The sequence below is a fragment of the Cetorhinus maximus genome, chromosome 37, assembly GCF_964194155.1.
Source record: "Cetorhinus maximus chromosome 37, sCetMax3.hap1.1, whole genome shotgun sequence".
Lineage (NCBI taxonomy): Eukaryota > Metazoa > Chordata > Chondrichthyes > Lamniformes > Cetorhinidae > Cetorhinus > Cetorhinus maximus.
In genome coordinates, this window is record NC_135915.1 from 598,552 (window position 1) to 624,557 (window position 26,006).

The 26,006-nt window shown below is 56.0% G+C and overlaps 1 protein-coding gene across 2 annotated transcripts in view; it reads left to right on the top strand.

The window, feature by feature from the left end:
• osgep (O-sialoglycoprotein endopeptidase) overlaps positions 1 to 21,039 on the top strand; it is a 53,960-nt gene extending 32,921 nt beyond the window's left edge. For both annotated transcript variants that reach the window (XM_078534172.1, XM_078534173.1), the window contains exons 10-12: positions 12,889 to 12,964; positions 18,520 to 18,618; positions 20,790 to 21,039. In XM_078534172.1, the coding sequence (XP_078390298.1) occupies positions 12,889 to 12,964; positions 18,520 to 18,618; positions 20,790 to 20,829 (215 nt within the window). In that variant the 3' untranslated portion in view covers positions 20,830 to 21,039. The remainder of the gene's footprint in view (positions 1 to 12,888; positions 12,965 to 18,519; positions 18,619 to 20,789) is intronic.
• Positions 21,040 to 26,006: the final 4,967 nt, after the last annotated feature.

The window sequence follows — 26,006 nt, forward strand, 5'->3', positions numbered from 1 at the left end:
GGTTGGGTCTCGGTGACGGTGTGGGGGGGTTGGGTCTCTGGGTGACGGTGTGGGGGGGTTGGGTCTCTGGGTGACAGTGTGGGGGTTGGGTCTCTGGGTGACGGTGTGTGGGGGTTGGGTCTCTGGGTGACGGTGTGGGGGGTTGGGTCTCTGGGTGACGGTGTTGGGGGGTTGGGTCTCTGGGTGATGGTGTGGGGGGGTTGGGTCTCTGGGTGACGGTGTGGGGGGGTTGGGTCTCTGGGTGAGGGTGTGGGGGGTTGGGTCTCTGGGTGACGGTGTGGGGGTTGGGTCCCTGGGTGACGGTGTGGGGGTTGGGTCTGTGGGTGACGGTGTGGGGGTTGGGTCTGTGGGTGACGGTGTGGGTGTTGGGTCTGTGGGTGACGGTGTGGGGGTTGGGTCTCTGGGTGACAGTGTGGGGGTTGGGTCTGTGGGTGACGGTGTGGGGGTTGGGTCTGTGGGTGACGGTGTGGGGGTTGGGTCTGTGGGTGACGGTGTGGGGGGGTTGGGTCTCTGGGTGACGGTGTGGGGGTTGGGTCTGTGGGTGACGGTGTGGGGGGGTTGGGTCTCTGGGTGACGGTGTTGGGGTTGGGTCTCTGGGTGACGGTGTGGGGGTTGGGTCTCTGGGTGACAGTGTGGGGGTTGGGTCTCTGGGCGACGGTGTGTGGGGGTTGGGTCTCTGGGTGACGGTGTGGGGGGGGTGGGTCTGTGGGTGACAGTTTGGTGGTTGGGTCTCGGTGACGGTTTGGGGGTTGCATCTCTGGATGACGGTGTGGGGGGGGTTTGGGTCTCTGGATGACGGCGTAGAGGGTGGGTCTGTGGGTGACAGTGTGGGGAGTGTGTTGGGGGTGGGTTGGGTCTCTGGGTGATGGTGTGGAGAGTGTGGGTGACGGTGTGGGGAGTGTGTTGGGGGTGGGTTGGGTCTCTCGGTGACGGTGTGGGGGTTGGGTCTGTGGGTGACGGTGTGGTGGGGTTGGGTCTCTGGGTGACGGTGTGGGGGGGGTTGGGTGAAAGTGTGGGGGTTGGGTCTCTGGGTGATGGTGTGTGGGGGTTGGGTCTCTGGGTGACGGTGTGGGGGGGTTGGGTCTCTGGGTGAGGGTGTGGGGGGGTTGGGTCTGTGGGTGACGGTGTGGGGGTTGGGTCTCTGGGTGACAGTGTGGGGGGGTTGGGTCTGTGGGTGACGGTGTGGGGGTTGGGTCTCTGGGTGACGGTTTGGGGGGGGTTGGGTTTCTGGGTGACGGTGTGGGGAGTGTGGGTGACGGTGTGGGGGTTGGGTCTATGGGTGACGGTGTGGGGGGGTTGGGTCTGTGGGTGACGGTGTGGGGAGTGTGGGTGACGGTGTGGGGTTTGGGTCTCTGGGTGACAGTTTGGGGGGTGGTTCTGTGGGTGACGGTGTGGGGGTTGGGTCTCTGGGTGACGGTGTGTGGGGGTTGGGTCTCTGGGTGATGGTGTGGGGGGGGTTGGGTCTGTGGGTGACGGTGTGGGGGTTGGGTCTCTGGGTGACGGTGTGGGGGGGTTGGGTCTCTGGGTGACGGTGTGGGGGAGGTTGGGTCTGTGGGTGACGGTGTGGGGGTTGGGTCTGTGGGTGACGGTGTGGGGGGGTTGGGTCTCTGGGTGACGGTGTGGGGGGGGGTTGGGTCTCTGGGTGATGGTGTGGGGGTTGGGTCTGTGGGTGACGGTGTGTGGGGGTTGGGTCTGTGGGTGACGGTGTGGGGGGGTTGGGTCTCTGGATGACGGCGTGGGGGTTGGGTCTGTGGGTGACGGTGTGGGGGGGTTGGGTCTGTGGGTGACGGTGTGGGGGTTGGGTCTCTGGGTGACGGTGTGGGGGGGTTGGGGTCTCTGGGTGATGGTGTGGGGGGGTTGGGGTCTCTGGGTGACGGTGTGGGGGTTGGGTCTCTGGATGACGGTGTGGGGGTTGGGTGAAGGTGTGGGGGTTGGGTCTCTGGGTGAGGGTGTGGGGGGGGTTGGGTCTCTGGGTGACGGTGTGTGGGGGGGGTTGGGTCTCTGGGTGAGGGTGTGGGGGGGTTGGGTCTCTGGGTGACGGTGTGTGGGGGTTGGGTCTGTGGGTGAGGGTGTGGGGGGGTTGGGTCTCTGGGTGACGGTGTGGGGGTTGGGTCTCTGGGTGACGGTGTGTGGGGGTTGGGTCTCTGGGTGAGGGTGTGGGGGGGTTGGGTCTGTGGGTGAGGGTGTGGGGGTTGGGTCTCTGGGTGACAGTGTGGGGGGGTTGGGTCTGTGGGTGAGGGTGTGTGGGTTGGGTCTCTGGGTGACGGTGTGGGCGTTGGGTCTCTGGGTGACGGAGTAGGGGTTGTGTCTGTGGGTGACGGTGTGTGGGTTGGGTCTCTGGGTGACGGTGTGGGGGGGTTGGGTCTCTGGGTGACGGTGTGGGGGGGTTGGGTCTCTGGGTGACGGTGTGGGGGGGTTGGGTCTGTGGGTGACGGTGTGGGGGGGTTGGGTCTGTGGGTGACGGTGTGGGGGTTGGGTCTGTGGGTGACGGTGTGGGGGGGTTGAGTCTCGGTGACGGTGTGGGGGTTGGGTCTGTGGGTGACGGTGTGGGGGTTGGGTCTCTTGGTGACGGTGTGGGGGTTGGGTCTGTGGGTGACGGTGTGGGGGGGTTGGGTCTCTGGGTGAAGCTGTGGGGGGGTTTGGTGACGGTGTGTGGGTTGGGTCTCTGGGTGACGGTGTGGGGGTTGGGTCTGTGGGTGACGGTGTGGGGGGGTTGGGTCTCTGGGTGACGCTGTGGAGGGGTTGGGTGACGGTGGGGGGGTTGGGTCTCTGGGTGACGGTGTGGGGGGGTTGGGTCTCGGTGACGGTGTGGGGTTTGGGTCTGTGGGTGACGGTGTGGGGGTTGGGTCTCTGGGTGATGGTGTGGGGGGCTTGGGTCTCTGGGTGACAGTGTGGGGGTTGGGTCTCTGGGTGACGGTGTGGGGAGTGTGGGTGACGGTGTGTGGGGGTTGGGTCTCTGGATGATGGTTTTGGGGGTGTGTCTCTGGTTGACGGTGGGGGGGTGTTGGGTCTCTGGGTGACTGTGTGGGCAGTGTGTGGGGGTGATGGTGTGGGGGTTGGGCCTGTGGGTGACAGTGTGGGGGTTTGGGCCTCTGGGTGAAGGTGTGGGGGTTGGGTCTCGGTGACGGTGGGGGGTTGGGTCTGTGGGTGACGGTGTGGGGGGGTTGGGTCTGTGGGTGACGGTGTGGGGGGGTTGGATCTCGGTGACGGTGGGGGGGTTCGGTCTGTGGGTGACGGTGTGGGGGTTGGGTCTCTGGGTGACGGTGTGGGGGTTGGGTCTGTGGGTGACGGTGTGGGGTGGTTGAGTCTCGGTGACGGTGTGGGGGTTGGGTCTGTGGTTGACGGTGTGGGGGTTGGGTCTCTGTGTGACGGTGTGGGGGTTGGGTCTGTGGGTGACGGTGTGGGGGGTGGGTCTGTGGGTGACGGTGTGGGGGGGTTGGATCTGTGGGTGACTGTGTGGGGTGGGTGGGTCTCTGGGTGATGCTGTGGGGGGGTTGGGTAATGGTGTGGGGGTTGGGTCTCTGGGTGACGGTGTGGGGGTTGGGTCTGTGGTTGTCGGTGTGGGGGGGTTGGATCTGTGGGTGACTGTGTGGGGTGGGTGGGTCTCTGGGTGACGCTGTGGGGGTGTTGGGTGACGGTGTGGGGGTTGGGTCTCTGGGTGACGGTGTGGGGGTTGGGTCTCTGGGTGACGGTGTGGGTGTTGGGTCTCTGGGTGACGGAGTGGGGGTTGGGTCTCTGGGTGATGGTGTGGGGGGGTTGGGTCTCGGTGACGGTGTGGGTGTTGCGTCTCTGGGTGATGGTGTGGGGGGTTGGGTCTCTGGGTGATGGTGTGGGGGGGTTGGGTGTCTGGGTGATAGTGTGGGGGTTTGGTCTCTGGGTGACGGTGTGGGAGTGTGGGTCACTGTGTGTGGGGGTTGGGTCTCTGGATGATGGTTTTGGGGGTGTGTCTCTGGTTGACGGTGGGGGGGGATTGGGTCTCTGCGTGACTGTGTGGGGAGTGTGTGGGGGGTGATGGTGTGGGGGTTGGGTCTGTGGGTGACAGTGTGGGGGTTTGGGTCTGTGGGTGACGGTGTGGGGGGGTTGGGTCTCTGGGTGACGGTGGGGGGGTTGGATCTCTGGGTGACGGTGTGGGGGGGGTGTGTCTCTGGGTGACGGTGTGGCGGGTGGGTTGTGTCTCTGGGTGACGGTGTGGCGGGTGGGTTGTGTCTCTGGGTGACGGTGTGGGGGGGGGGGTTGTGTCTCTGGGTGACGGTGTGGGGGGGGTTGGGTCTCTGGGTGACGGTGTGGTGGGGTTGGGTCTTTGGGTGACGGTGTCGGGGGGTTGGGTTTCTGGGTGACGGAGTGGGGGTTGGGTCTGTGGGTGACGGTGTGGGGAGGTTGGGTCTCTGGGTGACGGTGTTGGGGGGTTGGGTCTCGGTGACGGTGTGGGGGTTGGGTCTCTGGGTGATGGTGTGGGGGGGTTGTGTCTCGGTGACGGTGTGGGGGTTGGGTCTCTGGGTGACGGTGTGGGGGGGGTGGGTCTCTGGGTGACGGTGTGTGGGGTGGTTTGAGTCTCTGTGTGACGGTGTGGGTGTTGGGTCTGTGGGTGACGCTGTGGGGGGGTTGGGTCTCTGGGTGACGGTGTGGGGGGTTTGGGTCTGTGGGTGACGGTGTGGGGGGTTTGGGTCTCTGGGTGACGGTGTGGGGGGTTTGGGTCTCTGGGTGACGGTGTGGGGGGTTTGGGTCTGTGGGTGACGGTGTGGGGGGGTTGGGTCTGTGGGTGACGGTGTGGGGGGTTTGGGTCTCTGGGTGACGGTGTGGGGGGTTTGGGTCTGTGGGTGACGGTGTGGGGGGGTTGGGTCTCTGTGTGACGGTGTGGGGGGGTTGGGTCTGTGGGTGACGGTGTGTGGGGGGGTTGGGTCTCTGGGTGATGGTGTGGGGGGGTTGGGTATCTGGGTGACCGTGTGGGGGGGTTGGGTCTCAGTGACGGTGAGGGGGGGTTGGGTCTCGGTGACGGTGTGGGGGGGTTGGGTCTCAGTGACGGTGTGGGGGGTGGGTCTCTGGTTGACGGTGTGGGGGTTTGGGTCTGTTGTTGATGGTGTGGGGGTTGGGTATCTAGGTGACGGTGTGGGTGTTGGGTCTGTGGGTGACGGTGTGGGGGTTGGGTCTCTGGGTGATGGTGTGGGGGGCTTGGGTCTCTGGGTGACAGTGTGGGGGTTGGGTCTCTGGGTGACGGTGTGGGGAGTGTGGGTGACGGTGTGTGGGGGTTGGGTCTCTGGATGATGGTTTTGGGGGTGTGTCTCTGGTTGACGGTGGGGGGGTGTTGGGTCTCTGGGTGACTGTGTGGGCAGTGTGTGGGGGTGATGGTGTGGGGGTTGGGCCTGTGGGTGACAGTGTGGGGGTTTGGGCCTCTGGGTGAAGGTGTGGGGGTTGGGTCTCGGTGACGGTGGGGGGTTGGGTCTGTGGGTGACGGTGTGGGGGGGTTGGGTCTGTGGGTGACGGTGTGGGGGGGTTGGATCTCGGTGACGGTGGGGGGGTTCGGTCTGTGGGTGACGGTGTGGGGGTTGGGTCTCTGGGTGACGGTGTGGGGGTTGGGTCTGTGGGTGACGGTGTGGGGTGGTTGAGTCTCGGTGACGGTGTGGGGGTTGGGTCTGTGGTTGACGGTGTGGGGGTTGGGTCTCTGTGTGACGGTGTGGGGGTTGGGTCTGTGGGTGACGGTGTGGGGGGTGGGTCTGTGGGTGACGGTGTGGGGGGGTTGGATCTGTGGGTGACTGTGTGGGGTGGGTGGGTCTCTGGGTGATGCTGTGGGGGGGTTGGGTAATGGTGTGGGGGTTGGGTCTCTGGGTGACGGTGTGGGGGTTGGGTCTGTGGTTGTCGGTGTGGGGGGGTTGGATCTGTGGGTGACTGTGTGGGGTGGGTGGGTCTCTGGGTGACGCTGTGGGGGTGTTGGGTGACGGTGTGGGGGTTGGGTCTCTGGGTGACGGTGTGGGGGTTGGGTCTCTGGGTGACGGTGTGGGTGTTGGGTCTCTGGGTGACGGAGTGGGGGTTGGGTCTCTGGGTGATGGTGTGGGGGGGTTGGGTCTCGGTGACGGTGTGGGTGTTGCGTCTCTGGGTGATGGTGTGGGGGGTTGGGTCTCTGGGTGATGGTGTGGGGGGGTTGGGTGTCTGGGTGATAGTGTGGGGGTTTGGTCTCTGGGTGACGGTGTGGGAGTGTGGGTCACTGTGTGTGGGGGTTGGGTCTCTGGATGATGGTTTTGGGGGTGTGTCTCTGGTTGACGGTGGGGGGGGATTGGGTCTCTGCGTGACTGTGTGGGGAGTGTGTGGGGGGTGATGGTGTGGGGGTTGGGTCTGTGGGTGACAGTGTGGGGGTTTGGGTCTGTGGGTGACGGTGTGGGGGGGTTGGGTCTCTGGGTGACGGTGGGGGGGTTGGATCTCTGGGTGACGGTGTGGGGGGGGGTGTGTCTCTGGGTGACGGTGTGGCGGGTGGGTTGTGTCTCTGGGTGACGGTGTGGCGGGTGGGTTGTGTCTCTGGGTGACGGTGTGGGGGGGGGGTTGTGTCTCTGGGTGACGGTGTGGGGGGGGTTGGGTCTCTGGGTGACGGTGTGGTGGGGTTGGGTCTTTGGGTGACGGTGTCGGGGGGTTGGGTTTCTGGGTGACGGAGTGGGGGTTGGGTCTGTGGGTGACGGTGTGGGGAGGTTGGGTCTCTGGGTGACGGTGTTGGGGGGTTGGGTCTCGGTGACGGTGTGGGGGTTGGGTCTCTGGGTGATGGTGTGGGGGGGTTGTGTCTCGGTGACGGTGTGGGGGTTGGGTCTCTGGGTGACGGTGTGGGGGGGGTGGGTCTCTGGGTGACGGTGTGTGGGGTGGTTTGAGTCTCTGTGTGACGGTGTGGGTGTTGGGTCTGTGGGTGACGCTGTGGGGGGGTTGGGTCTCTGGGTGACGGTGTGGGGGGTTTGGGTCTGTGGGTGACGGTGTGGGGGGTTTGGGTCTCTGGGTGACGGTGTGGGGGGTTTGGGTCTCTGGGTGACGGTGTGGGGGGTTTGGGTCTGTGGGTGACGGTGTGGGGGGGTTGGGTCTGTGGGTGACGGTGTGGGGGATTTGGGTCTCTGGGTGACGGTGTGGGGGGTTTGGGTCTGTGGGTGACGGTGTGGGGGGGTTGGGTCTCTGTGTGACGGTGTGGGGGGGTTGGGTCTGTGGGTGACGGTGTGTGGGGGGGTTGGGTCTCTGGGTGATGGTGTGGGGGGGTTGGGTATCTGGGTGACCGTGTGGGGGGGTTGGGTCTCAGTGACGGTGAGGGGGGGTTGGGTCTCGGTGACGGGTTGGGTCTCGGTGACGGTGTGGGGGGGTTGGGTCTCAGTGACGGTGTGGGGGGTGGGTCTCTGGGTGACGGTGTGGGGGTTTGGGTCTGTTGTTGACGGTGTGGGGGTTGGGTATCTGGGTGACGGTGTGGGTGTTGGGTCTGTGGGTGACGATGTGGGGGTTGGGTCTCTGGGTGACGGTGTGGGGGTTGGGTCTCGGTGACTGTGTGGGGGGGTTGGGTCTCTGGGTGATGGTGTTGGGGGTGGGTCTCTGGGTGACGGTGTGGGGGTTGGGTCTCTGGGTGACAGTGTGGGGGGGTTGGGTCTCTGGGTGACGGTGTGTGTGGGGGGGTTGGGTCTCTGGGTGACGGTGTGGGGGTTGGGTCTGTGGGTGACGGTGTGGGGGGGTTTGGTCTGTGGGTGACGGTGTGGGGGTTGGGTCTCTGGGTGACGGTGTGGGGGGGGTGGGTCTGTGGGTGACGTTGTGGGGGGGTTTGGTCTGTGGGTGACGGTGTGGGGTTTGGGTCTCTGGATGACGGTGTAGGGGTTGGGTCTGTGGGTGACGGTGTGGCGGGGTTGGGTCTGTGGGTGACGTTGTGGGGTGGTTTGGTCTCTGGGTGACGGTGTGGGTGGGGTTGGGTCTGTGAGTGACGGTGTTGGGGGGGTTGGGTTTCTGGGTGATGGTGTGGGGGGGTTGGGTCTCTGGTTGACGGTGTGGAGGTTGGGTCTCTGGATGACGGTGTGGGGGTTGGGTCTCTGGGTGACGGTGTGGGGGTTGGGTCTCTGGGTGACGGTGTGGGGGGGTTGGGTCTGTGGGTGACGGTGTGTGGGGTGTGGGTCTCTGGGTGACGGAGTGGGGGGTTGGGTCTCTGTGTGACAGTGTGGGGGGTGTGTCTCTGGGTGACGGTGTGGGGGTTGGGTCTGTGGGTGACGGTGTGGTGGGGGGTGGGTCTCTGGGTGACGGTGTGGGGGGGGTTGGGTCTCTGGGTGACGGAGTGGGGGTTGGGTCTGTGGGTGACGGTGTGTGGGTGTTGGGTCTGTGGGTGAGGGTGTGGGGGTTGGGTCTGTGGGGGACGGTGTGGGGGGGTTGGGTCTGTGGGTGACGGTGTGGGTGTTGGGTCTCTGGGTGATGGTGTGCTGGGTTTAGGTCTGTGGGTGACGGTGTGGGGGGATTGGGTCTCTGGGTGACGGAGTGGGGGTTGGGTCTGTGGGTGACGGTGTGGGGGTTGGGTCTCTGGGTGACGGTGTGGGGGGGTTGGGTCTTTGGGTGACGGTGTGTGGGGTGTGGGTCTCTGGGTGACGGTGTGGGGGGTTGGGTCTCTGTGTGACGGTGTGGGGGGTGTGTCTCTGGGTGACGGTGTGGGGGTTGGGTCTGTGGGTGACGGTGTGGGGGTGGTGGGTCTCTGGGTGACGGTGTGGGGGGGGTTGGGTCTCAGGGTGACGGTGTGGGGGTTGGGTCTGTGGGTGACGGTGTGGGGGTGGTGGGTCTCTGGGTGACGGTGTGGGGGGGGTTGGGTCTCAGGGTGACGGTGTGGGGGTTGGGTCTGTGGGTGACGGTGTGGGGGGGTTGGGTCTGTGGGTGACGGTGTGGGGGTTGGGTCTGTGGGTGACGGTGTGGGGGGGTTGGGTCTGTGGGTGACGGTGTGGGGGTTGGGTCTCTGGGTGATGGTGTGCTGGGTTTGGGTCTGTGGGTGACGGTGTGGGGGTTGGGTCTGTGGGTGACGGTGTTGGGGGTGGGTCTGTGGGTGACGGTGTGTTGGGGTTCGGTCTGTGGGTGACGGTGTGGGGGTTGGGTCTGTGGGTGACGGTGTGGGGGGTTTAGGTCTCTGGGTGACGGTGTGGGGGTTGGGTCTCTGGGTGACGGTTTGGGGGTTGGGTCTGTGGGTGACGGTGTGGGGGTGTTGGGTCTGTGGGTGACGGTGTGGGGGGATTGGGTCTCTGGGTGACGGAGTGGGGGTTGGGTCTGTGGGTTACGGTGTGGGGGGGTTGGGTCTCTGGGTGACGGTGTGGGGGTTGGGTCTGTGGGTGACGGTGTGGGAGGGTTGGGTCTCTGGGTGACGGTGTGGGGGGGTTGGGTCTCTGGGTGACGGTGTTGGGGGTGGGTCTCTGGGTGACGGTGTGGGGGTTGGGTCTCTGGGTGACGGTGTGGGGGGGGTTCGGTCTCTGGGTGTCGGGGGGGGTTGGGTCTCCGAGTGACGGTGTGGGGTGGTTGGGTCTCTGGGTGACGGTGTGGGGGTTGGGTCTCTGGGTGACGGTGTGGCGGGGTGGTGGGTCTGTTGGTGACGGTGTGGGGCCGTTTGGTCTCTGGGTGACGGTGTGGGGGGGGTTGGTTCTCTGGGTGATGGTGTGGGGGGGGTGGGTCTGTGGGTGACGTTGTGGGGGCGTTTGGTCTGTGGGTGACGTTGTGGGTGCGTTTGGTCTGTGGGTGACGGTGTGGGGGTTGGGTCTCTGGATGACGGTGTGGGGGTTGGTTCTGTGGGTGACGGTGGGGGGGTTGGGTCTGTGGGTGACGGTGGGGGGGTTGGGTCTGTGGGTGATGGTGTGGGGGGTTTGGGTCTGTGGGTGACGGTGTGGGGGGGTTGGGTCTCTGGGTGACGGTGTGGGGGCGGTTGGGTCTCTGGGTGACGGTGTGGGGGGGTTGGGTCTCTGGGTGACGGTGTGGGGTGGTTGGGTCTCTGGGTGACGGTGTGGGGGTGGTGGGTCTGTGGGTGACGTTGTGTAGGTGTTTGGTCTGTGGGTGACAGTGTGGGGTTGTGTCTCTGGATGACGGTGTGGGGGTTGGGTCTCTGGGTGACGGTGTGGGGGGGTTGGGTCTCTGGATGACGGTGTGGGGGTTGGGTCTCTGGATGACGGTGTGGGGGTTGGGTCTCTGGGTGAGGGTGTGGGGGTTGGGTCTCTGGGTGACGGTGTGGGGGGGTTTGGTCTGTGGGTGACAGTGTGGGGTTGGGTCTCTGGATGACGGTGTGGGGGTTGGGTCTGTGGGTGACGGTGTGGGGGGGTTGGGTCTCTGGATGACGGTGTGGGGGTTGGGTCTCTGGGTGACGGTGTGGGGTGGTTGGGTCTCTGGATGACGGTGTGGGGGTTGGGTCTCTGGATGACGGTGTGGGGATTGGGTCTCTGGGTGAGGGTGTGGGGGTTGGGTCTCTGGGTGACGGTGTGGGGGGGTTGGGTCTGTGGGTGACGGTGTGTGGGGGGTGGGTCTCTGGGTGACGTTGTGGGGGGTTGGGTCTCTGTGTGACGGTGTGGGGGGTGTGTCTCTGGGTGACGGTGTGGGGGTTGGGTCTGTGGGTGACGGTGTGGGGTGGGTGGGTCTCTGTGTGACTGTGTGGGGGAGGTTGGGTCTGTGGGTGACGGTGTGGGGGTTGGGTCTGTGGGTGACGGTGTGGGGGGGTTGGGTCTCTGGTTGACGGTGTGGGGGCGTTGGGTCTCTGGGTGACGGTGTGGGGGGGTTGGGTCTCTGGGTGACGGTGTGGAGGTTGGGTCTCTGGGTGACGGTGTGGAGTGGTTGGGTCTCTGGGTGACGGTGGGGGGGTTGGGTCTGTGGGTGTCGGGGGGGGTTGGGTCTCTGGGTGACGGTGTGGAGTGGTTGGGTCTCTGGGTGACGGTGGGGGGGTTGGGTCTCTGGGTGTCGGTGTGGGGTGGGGTGGGTCTCTGGGTTACGGTGTGCGGGGGATTGGGTCTCTGGGTGACGGTGTGGGGTGGTTGGGTCTCTGGGTGACGGTGGGTGGGTTGGGTCTCTGGGTGACGGTGTGGGGGGGGGGTGGGTCTGTGGGTGACGGTGTGGGGGCGTTTGGTCTCTGGATGACGGTGTGGAGGTTGGGTTTCTGGGTAACGGTGTTGGGGAGGTTGGGTCTGTGAGTGACGGTGTGGGGGTTTTGGTCTTTGGGTGACGGTGTGGGGGGGTTGGGTCTCTGGGTGACGGTGTGGGGGGGGTTAGGTCTGTGGGTGACGGTGTGGGTGGGTTGGGTCTCTGGGTGACGGTGTGGGGGGTTTTGGTCTGTTGGTGACGGTGTGGGGGGGTTTTGGTCTGTGGGTGACGGTGTGGGGGGTTTTGGTCTGTTGGTGACGGTGTGGGGGGTTTTGGTCTGTGGGTGACGGTGTGGGGGAGGTTGGGTCTGTGGGTGACGGTGTGGGGGGGTTTGGTCTGTGGGTGACGGTGTGGGGGGGTTTGGTCTGTGGGTGACGGTGTGGGGGCGTTTGGTCTCTGGGTGACGGTGTGGGGGTTGGGTCACTGGGTGACAGTGTGGGTGGGTTTGGTCTCTGGGTGACGGTGTGGGGGGGTTGTTTCTGTGAGTGACGTTGTGGGGGGGTTTGGTCTGTTGGTGACGGTATGGGGGGTTGGGTCTCTGGGTGACGGTGTGGGGGTTGGGTCTGTGGGTGACGGTGTGGGGGGGTTGGGTCTCTGGTTGACGGTGTGGGGGGTTTGGGTCTCTGGGTGACGGTGTGGGGGGGTTGGGTCTCTGGGTGACGGTGTGGGGGGGTTGGTCTCTGGGTGATGGTATGTGGGGGGTGGGTCTCTGGGTTACGGTGTGTGGGTTGGGTCTCTGGATGACGGTGTGGGGGGGTGGGTCTGTGGGTGACGGTGTGGGGAGTGGGTGGGTGACCGTGTGGGGTGTGGGTCAGAGGGCCAGGGGTGACGGTGTGGGGGGGTGGGTCTGTGGGTGACGGTGTGGGGAGTGGGTGGGTGACCGTGTGGGGTGTGGGTCAGAGGGCCAGGGGTGGAGTTGTGGGTCGTAGGGGGACATTGTGGGGATTGGGTTGTTCGAGCAGGGGTGGGACTACTGGGTCAGAGGGTCGGGGGAGAGGGTTGGTGGCTCAGCTTGTGGGGGGAAGGTCGCAGGATCACGGGATGGGGCAAAGGTCGCAGGGACACTGGTGGGGGAAGGTCTGACGGACATGGTGCGGGGGTGGGTCGGAGGGCTCATTTAGGTGATCTGTGATCACAAGGGTCACAATGAGGTGAGGGGTGACCCTGGGTGCCACGGTGAAGGGAGGGGTGACGCCAGGGGTCACAGTGAGGTGAGGGGTGACCCTGGGTGCCACGGTGAAGGGAGGGGTGACGCCAGGGGTCACAGTGAGGTGAGGGGTGATGCCTGGGGTCAGGGGTGATGCCTGTGAGTTCAGGCGTGACCGCAGGTGTCATGGTGATGTCAGGCGTGACGGCATGGGTCACAGTGAGGTCGGGGCTGATGGCATGGGTCACGGTGAGGTCGGGGCTGATGGCATGGGTCACGGTGAGGTCGGGGGTGACGGCACGGGTCACAGTGAGGTTGGGGGTGATGGCACAGGTCACGGTGAGGTCGGGGGTGACGGCACGGGTCACAGTGAGGTTCGGGGTGACGGCACGGGTCACGGTGAGGTCGTGGGTGATGGCACGGGTCACGGTGAGGTCAGGGGGTGATAGGATGTAAACTCTGGTGGTCTCCATCTGCATTTGGATGTTTGGGAGTTGGATTTACCAGAACAATGGCACAGAGCTGGAGATTGTCAGAGTGTGACTGTTGGAGAGTGTAGACCATAGCTGCCAGTGTGGAGACCAGGGGATTGAGCTGGCCGAGTTAGCATCTGGCTTACTGCTCCTGTGTAACGCCATCGTTTTGCTGTCTTGCTTCAGGTAATCTGCGCTTGCAGGAAATGATGGCAGCGATGTGTGAGGCAAGAGGAGCCAAAATCTTTGCCACAGATGAAAGGTGAGTTTGATTGTCTTCACGCGTCTCAATCTGACACTGGAACGGGATCCTATGCCAGTTGTTCCAGATTCTCCAATTTAAATTCCAATGGCATCCACTCCCAGTTTAATTTTGCTTTTTCTTCTTTCCTGGGTTTAGGGTGTCATTAACAAATGTCAGGGTACATCTGCGGACATATAAGGCCCGTGCACTAAAGCAGGTACACACTGTGTGCTTTTTTTTAGTCATTTCTGGGATATGGGCTTCGCTGGCTGGGCCCAGCATTTATTGCCCATCCCTAATTGCCCTTGAGAAGTGATGGTGAGCTGCCTTCTTGAACCGATGTGTTCCACGTTGTTAAAGGCCAAGATCAGAGCATTGCACAGTTTAATCTCGCCCCACTTCTCTACAGGTCATAACCATAGTTTAAATGTTTAATTTCCCCACAAAACGGGCCGATTGTTTACCTTTGATACTGCTATTCCCAGGATCAAAAGATTCTAACTAGGCTTCTTTCTGTAAATGCAAAAAAGAATAATTGATTTATTATAAAACAAGTTATTAAACAGGTTAACATACAAGTTGTAGTTTAGAAATGTAACAACTTTTTAAAAAACAACAGACATATCAGAAGCACTGATATGGGAGGTAGCATCATCAGAACAGATACGACAGAGATGGAGAAACTGGGAGAGTGGAATCAAGTCAGAAAGCAGGGTGTGAGAAAGTGTAGCCGTGGTAGCTCTGGGTGTTGGTGGACTTAGAGTAAATATAACTCAGGAGGAAGAATGTCCAAAATTCAAGGTCCTTCAAATTTCCCAAAAACTGGTTCCTCACAATGTGGTGTCAGTACACCCACAGTGCTGTTAGGGAGGGAGTTCCAGGATTTTGACCCAGCGACAGTGAAGGAACGGTGATATATTTCCAAGTCAGGGTGATGAGTGGCTTGGAGGGGAAATTCCAAGTGGTGGTGTTCCCATGTGTCTGCTGCCCTTGTCCTTCTAGAAGGTAGTGGTCGTGGGTTTGGAAGGTGCTGTCTAAGGAGCCTTGGTGAATTCCTGCAGTTCATCTTGTGGATGGTACACGCTGCTGCTACTGTGCGTTGGTGGTGGAGGGAGTAGACATTTGATGATTGATGATTTGATGATTCGCTCTTGTTGGAGATGATCATTGCCTGGCATTTGTATGGCATGAATGTTACTCGCCATCTTGTCGATGGTACACACTGCTGCTACTGTGCGTCAGTGGTGGAAGGAGTGAATGTTTGTGGATGTGGTGCCAATCAAGTGGGCTGCTTTGTCCTGGACGGTGTCAAGCTTCTTGAGTGTTAGAGCTGCACTCATCCAGGCAAGTGGGGAGTATTCCCTCACACTCCTGACTTGTGCCTTGTAGATGGTGGACAGGCTTTGGGGAGTCAGGAGGTGAGTTACTCGCTGCAGGATTCCAAGTCTCTCACCTGCTCTTGCAACCACAGTATTTATATGGCTAGTCCAGTTCAGTTTCTGGTCACTGGTAACCCCCAGGATGTTGAAAGTGGGGGATTCAGTGATGGTAATGCCATTGAATGTCAAGGGGCAATGGTTAGATTCTCTCTTGTTGGGATGGTCATTGTCTGGCACTTGTGTGGTGCGAATGATAGAAGGAAGGTCATTGATATATTAGCTGAAGATGGCTGGGCACTACCCTGAGGAATTCCTGCAGTGATGTCCTGGAGCTGAAATGATTGACCTCCAAAACCCACAACCATCTATCATTGTGCTAGGTATGACTCCAACCAGCAGAGTTTCCCCCCGATTCCTATTGACTCCGGTTTTGCTAGGGCTCCTTGATGCCACACTCAGTCAAATGTTGCCTTGATGTCAAGGGCAGTCACTCGCACCTCACCTCGAGAGTTCAGCTCTTTTGTCCATGTTTGGATCTTTTTTAAAAAATTCATTGATGGGATGTGGGCTTCGCTGTCTAGGCCAGCATTTATTGCCCATCCCTAGTTGCCCTTGAGAAGGTGGTGGTGAGTTGCCTTCTTGAATCGCTGCAGTCCATGTGGTGTAGGTACACTCACAGTGCTGTTAGGGAGGGAGTGGCAGGATTTTGACCCAGCGACAGTGAAGGAACAGCAATATATTTCCAAGTCAGGATGATGAGTGACTTGGAGGGGAATTTCCAGGTGGTAGTGTTCCCATCTATCTGCTGCCCTTGTCCTTCTAGATGGTAGTGGTCATGGATTTGGAAGGTGCTGTCTAAGGAGCCTTGGTGAATTCCTGTAGTTCATCCTGTGGATGGTACACACACTGCTGCTACTGTACGTCGGTGGTGGAGGGAGTGAATGTTTGATGATTTGATGATTCTCTCTTGTTGAAGATGATCATTGCCTGGCACTTGTGTGGCATGAATGTTATTTGCCACTTGTCAGCCCAAGCCTGGATATTGTCCAGGTCTTGCTGGATTTGGACATGGACTGCTTCAGTATCTGAGGAGTCATGAATGGTGCTGAACATTGTGCAATCATCAGTGAACATCCCCACTTCTGACCTTATGATGGAAGGAAGGTCATTGATGAAGCAGCTGAAGATGGTTGGGCCGAGGACACTACCCTGAGGAACTCCTGCAGTGATGTCCTGGAGCTGAGATGACTGACCTCCAACAACCACAACTACCTTCCTTTGTGCTCGGTATGACTCCAACTAGTGGAGAGTTTTTCAGAGTTCAGTTCTTTTGTCCATGTTTGAACCAAGGCTGTAATGAGGTCAGGAACTGAGTGGCCCTGGCGGAACCCAAACTGGGCATCAGTGAGCAGGTTATTGCTAAGCAAGTGCCGCTTGATAGCACTGTTGATGACCCCTTCCATCACTTTACTGATGATGGAGAGTAGACTGATGGGGCAGTAATTGACCGGATTGGATTTGTCCTGCTTTTTGTGTAATTCTCCACATAACTGGGTCAACCAACCATGGTAACCAAGGAAATTAAGGATAGTATCAAAGTGAAAAAGCATACAATGTAGCAAAGATTAATGGTAAGCCAGAGGATTGGGAAAGTTTTAAAAACCAACAGGAGATGACCAAAAAAAATAATAGAGGGAGAAAATAAACTTTGAGAGTAAATGGACAGTAAGAGCTTCTTTAAATATATAAAAAGGAACAGAGAGGCCAAAGGCAATATAGGGCCCTTAGAGAATGAGGCTGGGGAAATAATAATGGGGAACCAGGAAATGGCAGAGGAGTTGAATAAATACTTTGCATCAGTCTTCTAGAAGACACAAAAGCAAACCAGAAACACTAAATAACCAAGGGGCAAGAGTGGGGGAGGAAATAAATACAATAACTATCCCAAGAGAAAAAGCACTAAGGAAACTAATGGGGCTAAAGGCCGATAAGTCCCCTGGACCTGATGGGTTGCATCCTAGGATATTGAAGGAAGTAGCTACAGAGATAGTGGATGTACTGGTAATAATCTTCCAAGAATCCTTAGATTCTAGAAAAGTCCCAGAGGATTGGAAAATTGCCAAAGTAACACCCTTATTCAAAATGGGGGGGAGGGGAGACAAAAAGCAGGTAACTATCGGCCAGTTAGCTTAACATCTGCCACTGGGAAAATGTTAGAGTCTAATATAAAGGATGTAATAGCAGAGCATTTAGAAATGCATAATCTAATCAAGCAGAGTCAGCATGGCTTCATGAAGGGGAAATCATGACTGATACATTTATTAGGATTCTCTGAGGAAGTAACAAGCAGGATAGATAAAGGGAACCCAGTAGATGTAATATATTTGGATTTCCAAAAGGCATTCGATAAGTTACCACACATAAGACTACTTAATAAGGTAAGAGCCCATGGTGTCGGGGGTAGTATATTAGCATGGTTAGAGGACGGTCTAACTAATAGAAGACAGAGAGTTGGGATAAGGGGGGCATTTTCAGGATGGCAACCTGTAACTAGTGGAGTGCCACAGGGATCAGTGCTGGGACCACAATTATTTACAATGTATATTAATGACTTGGATGAGGGAAGTGAATGTACTATTGCCAAGTTTACGGATGACACAAAAATAGGTGGGAAGGCAAGTGGTGAGGATGACACAAGGAGTCTACAGAGGGAGATAGACAGGTTAAGTGAGTGGGCAAAAACTTGGCAGATGGAATATAATGTTGGAAAATGTGAGGTTATACACTGTGGCACGAAGAATAGAGGAGCTGAATATTATTTAAATGGAGAAAGACTGCAGAAAGCTGCAGCACAGAGGGATTTGGGAGTCCGCCTGCATGAATCAGAAAAAGCTAACATACAAGTTCAGCAGATAATAGGGAAGGCAAATGGAGTATAAAAATAGGGAAGTCTTGTGAAAACTATACAAGGCATGAGTTAGACCACACCTAGAATACTGTGAACAGTTTGGTCTCATTATCTAAGGAAAGATATACTGGCATTGGAGGCAGTCCAGATAAGGTTCACTAGGTTGATCCCGGGTATGGAGGGATTTTCTTATGAGGAGAGGTTGAGTAGATTGGGCCTGTACTTATTGGGGTTTAGAAGAATGAGAGGTGACCTTATTGAAACATATAAGATTCTTAGGAAGCTTGACAGGGTAGATGCTGAGAGGTTGTTTCCCCTTGTGGGAGAGTCTAGGACCAAAGGGCATAATCTCAGAGTAAGGGGTCGCCCATTTAAGACAGAGATGAGGAGGAATTTCTTCTCTCAGAGGGTGGTCAATCTGTGGAATTCTTTACTGCTGAGGGCTGTAGAGGCTGGGTGGTTAAGTATATTCAAGGCTGAGATAGACAGATTTTTAATGAGTAAGGGAATCAAGGGCTATGGGGAAAAGGCAGGAAAGTGGAGTTGAGGATTATCAGATCAGCCATGATCTCATTGAATGGCAGAGCAGACTCGATGGGCCGAATGGCCTACTTCTGTTCCTACATTTTATGGTCTTATGGGTAGATGCCAGTGTTGTAGCTGTATTGGAACAGCTTGGCTGGGGGCACGGCAAGTTCTGGAGCACAAGTCTTCAGTACTATTGCCGGAATATTGTCAGGGCCCATAGCCTTTGCAGTATCCAGTGCCTTCAGCTGTTTCTTGATATCACGTGGAGTGAATCGAATTGGCTGAAGACTGGCATCTGTTAAACTGGGGACCTCTGGAAGAGGCCGAGATGGATCATCCACTCGGCACTTCTGGCTGAAGATTGTTGCGAATGCTTCAGCCTTATCTTTTGCACTGATGTGCTGGATTCCCCCATCATTGAGGATGGGGATTTTTGTGGAGCCTCCTCCTCCAGTGAGTTGTTTGATTGTTCACCATCATTCATGACTGGATGTGGCAGGACTGTAGAGCTTAGATCTGATCCGTTGGTCATGAGGTCACTTAGCTCCGTCTATCACTCGCTGCTTCTGCTGTTTGGCACACGAGTAGACCTGTGTTGTAGCTTCACCAGGTTGACACCTCATTTTGAGGTATGCCTGGTGCTGCTCCTGGCATGCCGCCCTGCATGTGTATAAACTGGTGTGTGTATAAATGTCTGTTCTTATGGTTTCTCTGTATTTGGCCTGAGCTGAGCTAACTGCCACTCTCTTCGCCCCCAGATTCTGTATCGATAATGGTGCTATGATAGCGCAGGCTGGATGGGAGATGTTCCGGGCAGGCCATGTGACTGCACTGGAGGATTCGTGGATCACACAGAGGTAGGGATATGATTCCCTTTCAGGGACAGCACGTGTGGGACCCATGGATCCTCTACACTGACCAGGTGGCTGCATTCAGAGGAAGAGTCAGAACATAACACCTTCATGCTTAGAATCAGAGAATCACAGAACATCAGGAGACAATTATTTTCATAAATCATATTGGCACGTGCTAATATCGTTAGGGTTTTTATGTTTAAAATCTCATTAACAGACGCTGATATTAATCTTGGGGTTTATTGATATTTGTTCATGAGGCGTGAGTGTCACTGGGAGGACTAGCATTTATTGTCCACCCCTGATGGCCCTTGAGAAGGTTGTGGTCGGGAGCTGAGCAGCCCTGGTTGAACCCAAACTGAGTGTCAGTCAGCAGGTTATTGCTGAGTAAGTGCCGCTTGATAGCAACACCTTCCATTACTTTACTGATGATTGAGAGTAGACGGATGGGGCGGTAATTGGCCGGGTTGGATTTGTCCTGCTTTTTGTATACAGGACATACCTGCGCAATTTTCCACATAGACGGGTAGATGCCAGTGTTGTAGCTGTACTGGAACAGCTTGGCTAGGGGCGCGGCAAGTTCTGGAGCACAAGTCTTCAGTACTGTTGCCAGAATATTGTCAGGGCCCATAGCCTTTGCAGTATCCACTGCCTTCAGTCGTTCCTTGCTATCACGTGGAGTGAATTGAATTGGCTGGGGACCTCCGGAGGAGGCCGAGATGGATCATCCACTCAGCACTTCTGGCTGAAGATTGTTGCAAATGTTTCAACCTTATCTTTTGCACTGATGTGCTGGGCTCCTCCATTATTGAGGATGGGGATATTTGTGGAGCCTACTCCTCCATTGAGTTGTTTAATTGTCATGAATGGATGTGGCAGGACTGCAGAGATTAGATCTGATCCATTGGTTGTGGGATCATTTAGCTCTGTCTATCACTTGCTGCTTCCGCAAGTAGTCCTGTGTTATAGCTTCACCAGGTTGACACCTCATTTTTAGGTATGCCTGGTGCTGCTCCTGACATGCCCTCCTGCACTCTTCATTGAACCAGGGTTGATCCCCTGGCTTGATGGTAATGGTAGAGTGGGGGATATGCCGGGCCATGAGGTTACAGATTGTGTTCGAGTACAATTCTGCTGCTGCTGGTGGCCCACAGCGCCTAATGGGTACCCAGTATCGAGCTGCTAGATCTGTTCAAAATCTATCCCATTTAGCAAGGTGGTAGTGCTACACAACACGATGGAGGGTATTCTCAATGTGAAGATGAGACTTCATCTCCACAATGATTGTGTGGTGGTCACTCCTACCGATACTGTCATGGACAGACACATCTGTGGCAGGCAGGTTGGTGAGGATGAGGTCAAGTATGTTTCTCCCTCTTGTTGGTTCCCTCACCACCTGCTGCAGACCCAGTCTAGCAGCTATGCCCTTTAGGACTCGGCCAGCTCGGTCAGTAGTGGTGCTACCGAGCCGCCCTTGGTGATGGACATTTAAGTCCCCCCACCCAGAGTGCATTCTGCTCCTTTGCCACCCTCAGTGCTTCCTCCAAATGATGTTCAGCATGGAGGAAGCACTGATTCATCAGCTGAAGGGTGGTGATAGGTGTTAACCAGCGGGAGAATTCCTTGCCCATGTTTGACCTGATGCTATGAAATTTCATGGAGTCCGGAGTCGATGTTGAGGACTCCCAGGGCAACTCCCTCCCGACTGTGTACCACTGTTCCGCCACCTCTGCTGCGTCTGTCCTGCCGGTGGGACAGGGCACACCCAGGGATGGTGATGGTGGTGTCTGGGACATGATCTGTAAGGTATGATTCCGTGAGGATGACAATGTCTGTGGGACAGCGCTCTCATTTTCGGCACAAGCCCCCAGACGTTAGTAAGGAGGACTTTGCAGGGCCCACAAGGCTGGGTTTTCCATTGTCCTTTCCGGTGCCTGGGTCGATGTCGGGTGGTCCGTCCGGTTTCATTCCTGATGGGCTTTGTGTAACGGTTTGATACAACTGAGTGGCTAGCTGGGCCCTTCCAGAGGGCAGGTAAGTGTCACATGTAGGCCAGACCGAGTAAGGATTGAGTTTTCCTCCCCTGGTGGACAGATTAGCACTGACCGATATCAGCCTTGAGTTAATGATATTAATCCACGAAGTGAGTGTCTGGCCTTGTTCTTTATCGGCAGGTACAGGACAGATGAGGTGGAGGTTACGTGGCGGAGTTAAAGGGCGACCTCCGGGGTTAAAGGACCATCTCCGACATCAGCGTAGGACAGCGGTGTCTGGGTGTGACGCCAAGATTGCCTTTGAGTATTTCGCTTTCCTCCTCCGAACTTCCTCAACACCAGGGCAGGATAAGATTCTGATCCAACAACTCAAAACCAAATCTTGGAACTTTTAACAATAAATAAAAAAGGCTTTAAGTCAAAAGACAAAGAGATCCCTGGAGAGAAGACAGTTTCTTGACTGACCGTCCACCAATCAGAGTGGCCTGCCGGGTGGTTGACAGGTGCCTCAGCCAATCAGAGCGGCTTGCTTGCTGGATGACAGGTGCCTCAGCCAATGAAAGTGGCCTGCCAGGTGAATGACAAGTGCTTCAGCCAATCAGAGTGGCTTGCTTGCTGGATGACAGGTGCCTCAGCCAACCAGAGCGGTTTGCTTGGTGGCTGACAGTTGCTTCAGCCAATCAGGGTGTTCCACCTTGTGACTGACAGCCACTTTAGCCAATTGGATGAGTGTTAACATTGAGGGATCTGCCCCTTATAAAGCTAAATACTTCAAGTGGAGGAAAGCTGAAGGTGCTGGAAATGCGCAGTGGGTCAGACAGTGTCTGTGGAGAAAGAAACTGAGTTAACATTTAATCAGCGACTCCCCATCAATTCATCAGAATTTACTCCAGCTAGTCAGAAAGCGGAAAGATTAATTGTATCTCTCCCCACAGACATTGCATGACCACAGCAACAGTAACAACCTACATTTATATAGAACCTTTCAGCATCCCAAAGGGCTTCACTGCTGCATTACAAAATACAGTATGACAGCAAGGCAAATGAGATATTCGGGTAGAGGGTTATAGGGATCGTTGGAGCTAACAGATAGGGAGGGTTGTTGGGGCTAGAGGAGGTTACAGAGATAGGGAGGGGTGTAGGTGCTGGAGGAGGTTACAGAGATAGGGAGGGGTGTAGGGACTGGAGGAGATTACAGAGATAGGGAGGGTTGTAGGGGCTGGAGGATGTTACAGAGATAGGGAGGGTTGTTGGGGCTAGAGGAGGTTACAGAGATAGGGAGGGTTGTTGCGGCTAGAGAAGGTTACAGAGATAGGGAGGGTTTTAGGGACTGGAGGAGGTTACAGAGATAGAGAGGGTTGTTGCAGCTAGAGGAGGTTACAGAGATAGGGAGGGGTGTAGGTGCTGGAGGAGGTTACAGAGATAGGGAGGGGTGTAGGGACTGGAGGAGATTACAGAGATAGGGAGGGTTGTAGGGGCTGGAGGATGTTACAGAGATAGGGAGGGTTGTTGGGGCTAGAGGAGGTTACAGAGATAGGGAGGGTTGTTGCGGCTAGAGGAGTTTACAGAGATAGGGAGGGTTTTAGGGACTGGAGGAGGTTACAGAGATAGGGAGGGTTGTAGGGGCTGGAAGTGATTGCAGAGAGAGGGAGGGTTGCACAGACTGGGGGGAGGTTACAGAGGCAGGGAGGATGAGGTGTAGGGGCTGGAGGAGCAAACGGAGATAGGGAGGGTTGTAGGGGCTGGAGGAGGGTACAGAGATAGGGAGGGTTTTACGGGCTGCAGGAGGTTAGTGTTACGACCGAAATGGGAGGAGTGCACTTTCTATTTCTAGTCCCACTACTGCACGGGTCACAACATCTGTATCAATGATTTTCCCAGCTGGTTATCCAGCCAGATATGCGCTTTCTCTATTTATCTCAGAATGACCATCTTTCCAGCTTCTTTAAACTGCTTAATTCCCTTTTCTTTTAAAATGCTGTCTTTTCCAGGAACAGCAGCAACCAGAGTCCTTGCATTAACCCTTTAAGGGACAGTGTCTTTTAAAAAACACAAATTCATCTAGAATGTTCTTAGTCCTTGCAGCTTAACCATTTTCTCTGATTAAAATGTTTATGACCATTCCCACCTTGAAGAAATGAAACACCATATTTGTATGTGTTTCATTACAGAGTATAACAAAACAAACCCCCAAAAATATGAAAACACGCCCATAGGCTCATTCAGTCACTCTTTACACAAAACTAATCCAGTTATTCTCGGTATCATTTTGGCCTTTATTCAATTTGAAGCAAGGTTAAATTCTAGACAAAGCATCGGCAATTACACTGGCCAGGATTTTATGTCCTGCCACAGTGTGTCTCCCCCACGGCAGATTCGGTGAGGCTTTTAAATCTCCATTCCGTTCGGCGGGACCATAACATCCCGCCGGGCGGGCAGGGGCTGTATAATCCTGGCCATTATTCACCCCGTAATGTGGACAATCTTTAAGTGATCAGGTTGTAATAATAAACTCCATCGGTATAGTCTGGCATTCCGGTTTATAAACTTTTCCACAAAGGCTTGGGGATTGTGATCAGTATATACCAGTGTCTCCCTGCATCCGTGGTGGACATACATGTCAAAATGTTTAAGAGCTAATACCAAGCACATTGTGCGGTGATCACTTCTATGAATACTGTCATGAACAGATGCAGCTGTAACAGATAGATTGGTGGTGATAATCCTCCCCCTCTTGTTGGTTCCCTCAGCACCTGCCTCAAGCACAAACTTTCAGATATGTCTTCCAGGACTCGGCCAGCTCGGTCAGTAGTGCTGCTACTGAGCCACTCTTGGTGATGGACATTGAAGTCCCCCACACAGAGTACTTTCTGTATCTTTGCTACGCCCAGTAGGTGTTCCAAGGCACGTTCAACATGGAGAAGGACTCATTCATCTGCTGAAGGAGGGCCAGAGGTGGCAATCAGTTGGAGGTTTCCTTGCTCATGTTTGACATGATGCCACGAGATATTATGGGATCAAGAGTCAATTTTCAGAACCCTGGGGAGCACTCCCTCATACATAGAAACATACATAGATATTAGGAGCAGGAGTAGGCCATTCAGCCCTTCGAGCCTGCTCTGCCATTCATTATGATGGCTGGTCATCCAACTCAATAGCCTGCTCCCGCTTTCTCCCCATATCCTTCGATCCCTTTCGCCCCAAGAGCTATATCTAACTCCTTGAAAATATACAATGTTTTGGCCTCAACTACTTTCTGTGGTAGTGAATTCCATTCTCTGCGTGAAGAAATTTCTCCTCATCTCAGTCCTAAATGGTCTACCCCGTATCCTCAGACTGTGACCCCTGGTTCTGGACTCTCCCACCATCAGGAACATCCTTCCTGCATCTACCCTGTCTAGTCCTGTTAGAATTTTATAGGTTTCTATGAGATCCCCCCTCATTCTTCTGAACTCCAGTGAATATAATCCTAACTGACTCAATCTCTCCTCATATGTCAGTCCCGCCATCCCGGGAATCAGTCTGGTAAACCTTTGCTGCACTCCATCTATAGCAAGTACATCCTTCCTCAGATAAGGAGACCAAACTGCACACAATATTCCAGGTGTGGTCTCACCAAGGCCCTGTACAATTGCAGCAAGACATCCCTGTTCCTGTACTCGAATCCTATGGCTATGAAGGCCAACATACCATTTGCCTTCTTTACCGCCTGCTGCACCTGCATGCTTACCTTCAGCGACTGGTGTACAAGGACACCCAGGTCTCGTTGCACATTCCCCACTCTCAGTTTATAGCCATTCAGATAATAATCTGCCTTTCCATTTTGCTACCAAAGTGGATGACCTCACATTTATCCACATTATACTGCATCTGCCATGCATTTGCCCACTCACTCAGCTTGTCCAAATCACACTGAAGCACCTCTGCATCCTCCTCACAGCTCACCCTCCCACCCAGCTTTGTGTTATCTGCAAATTTGGAGTAGGTGTGACAGAGGTGCTGCCACCTCTGGTTAATCAGTCCTCACAGTAGGGCAGGACATTCCCATGGGTGGTGATGGAAGGGTCAGGGAAATTGCTTGTAAGATAATGATTCTGTGAGTATGACAATGTCACAGCTACAAGATGTCAATGTGGCCCTGCCACTTTCTGACCTCCCCTCTCTCCCTGTCACACCGATCGGAATGACGAATGAGACGCGGACAAGAGGTGATGAGCAAAGCAGCCAGTTTTATTCACCTGATTCAGAAAACACTGCGCCTACACAATCCAACAAAACCTAACTGAGCCGATGGTGGGAATGTATATGCCCCCACCATATATCATATACAACCCCTCTGTTGTAGCTTATTGCTTCTCGCAGCAACGTTGTTTATCCCAACACAAACTCTCGCTGGTCTCAACCAGATGTATTTGGGACCATCTTTCACAGAATATCACAGTGCAGAAGAGGCCCTTCGGCCCATCAAGTCTGCACCGACGTGTGAGAAACACCTGACCTACCTCCCTAATCCCATTTACCAGCACTTGGCCCATAGCCTTGAATGTTATGACGTGCCAAGTGCTCATCCAGGTACTTTTTAAAGGATGTGAGGCAACCCGCCTCCACCACCCTCCCAGGCAACGCATTCCAGGCCGTCACCACTCTCTGGGTAAAAAAATTCTTCCTCACATTGCCCCTTTACCTCCTGCCCCTCACCTTGAACTTGTGTCCCCTCGTGACTGACCCTTCAACGAAGGGGAACAGCTGCTCCCTATCCACCCTGTCCATGCCCCTCATAATCTTGTACACCTCGATCAGGTCACCTCTCAGTCTTCTCTGCTCCAACGAAAACAACCCAAGTCTATCCAACCTCTCTTCATAACTTAAATGTTTCATCCCAGGCAGCATGTTGGTGAATCTCCTCTGCACCCCCTCCAGTGCAATCACATCCTTCCTATAATGTGGCGACCAGAACTGCGCACAGTACTCCAGCTGTGGCCTCACCAAGGTTCTATACAACACCAACATGACCTCCCTACTTTTGTAATCTATGCCTCGATTGATAAAGGCAAGTGTCCCATATGCCTTTTTCACCACCCCACTAACATGCCCCTCTGCCTTCAGAGATCTATGGACACACACGCTAAGGTCCCTTTGTTCCTCAGAACTTCCTAGTGTCATGCCGTTCATTGAATACTTCCTTGTCAAATTACTCCTTCCAAATTACTCCTTCCACTTTTCAGGGTTAAATTCCACCTGCCACTTATCTGCCCATTTGACCATCCCGTCTATATCTTCCTGTAGCCCAAGACCTCACTGTTAACCACCTGACCAATCTTTGTGACATCCGCAAACTTACTAATCCTACCACTCACATAGTCATCTTTGTCGTTTATATAAATGACAAATAATAGG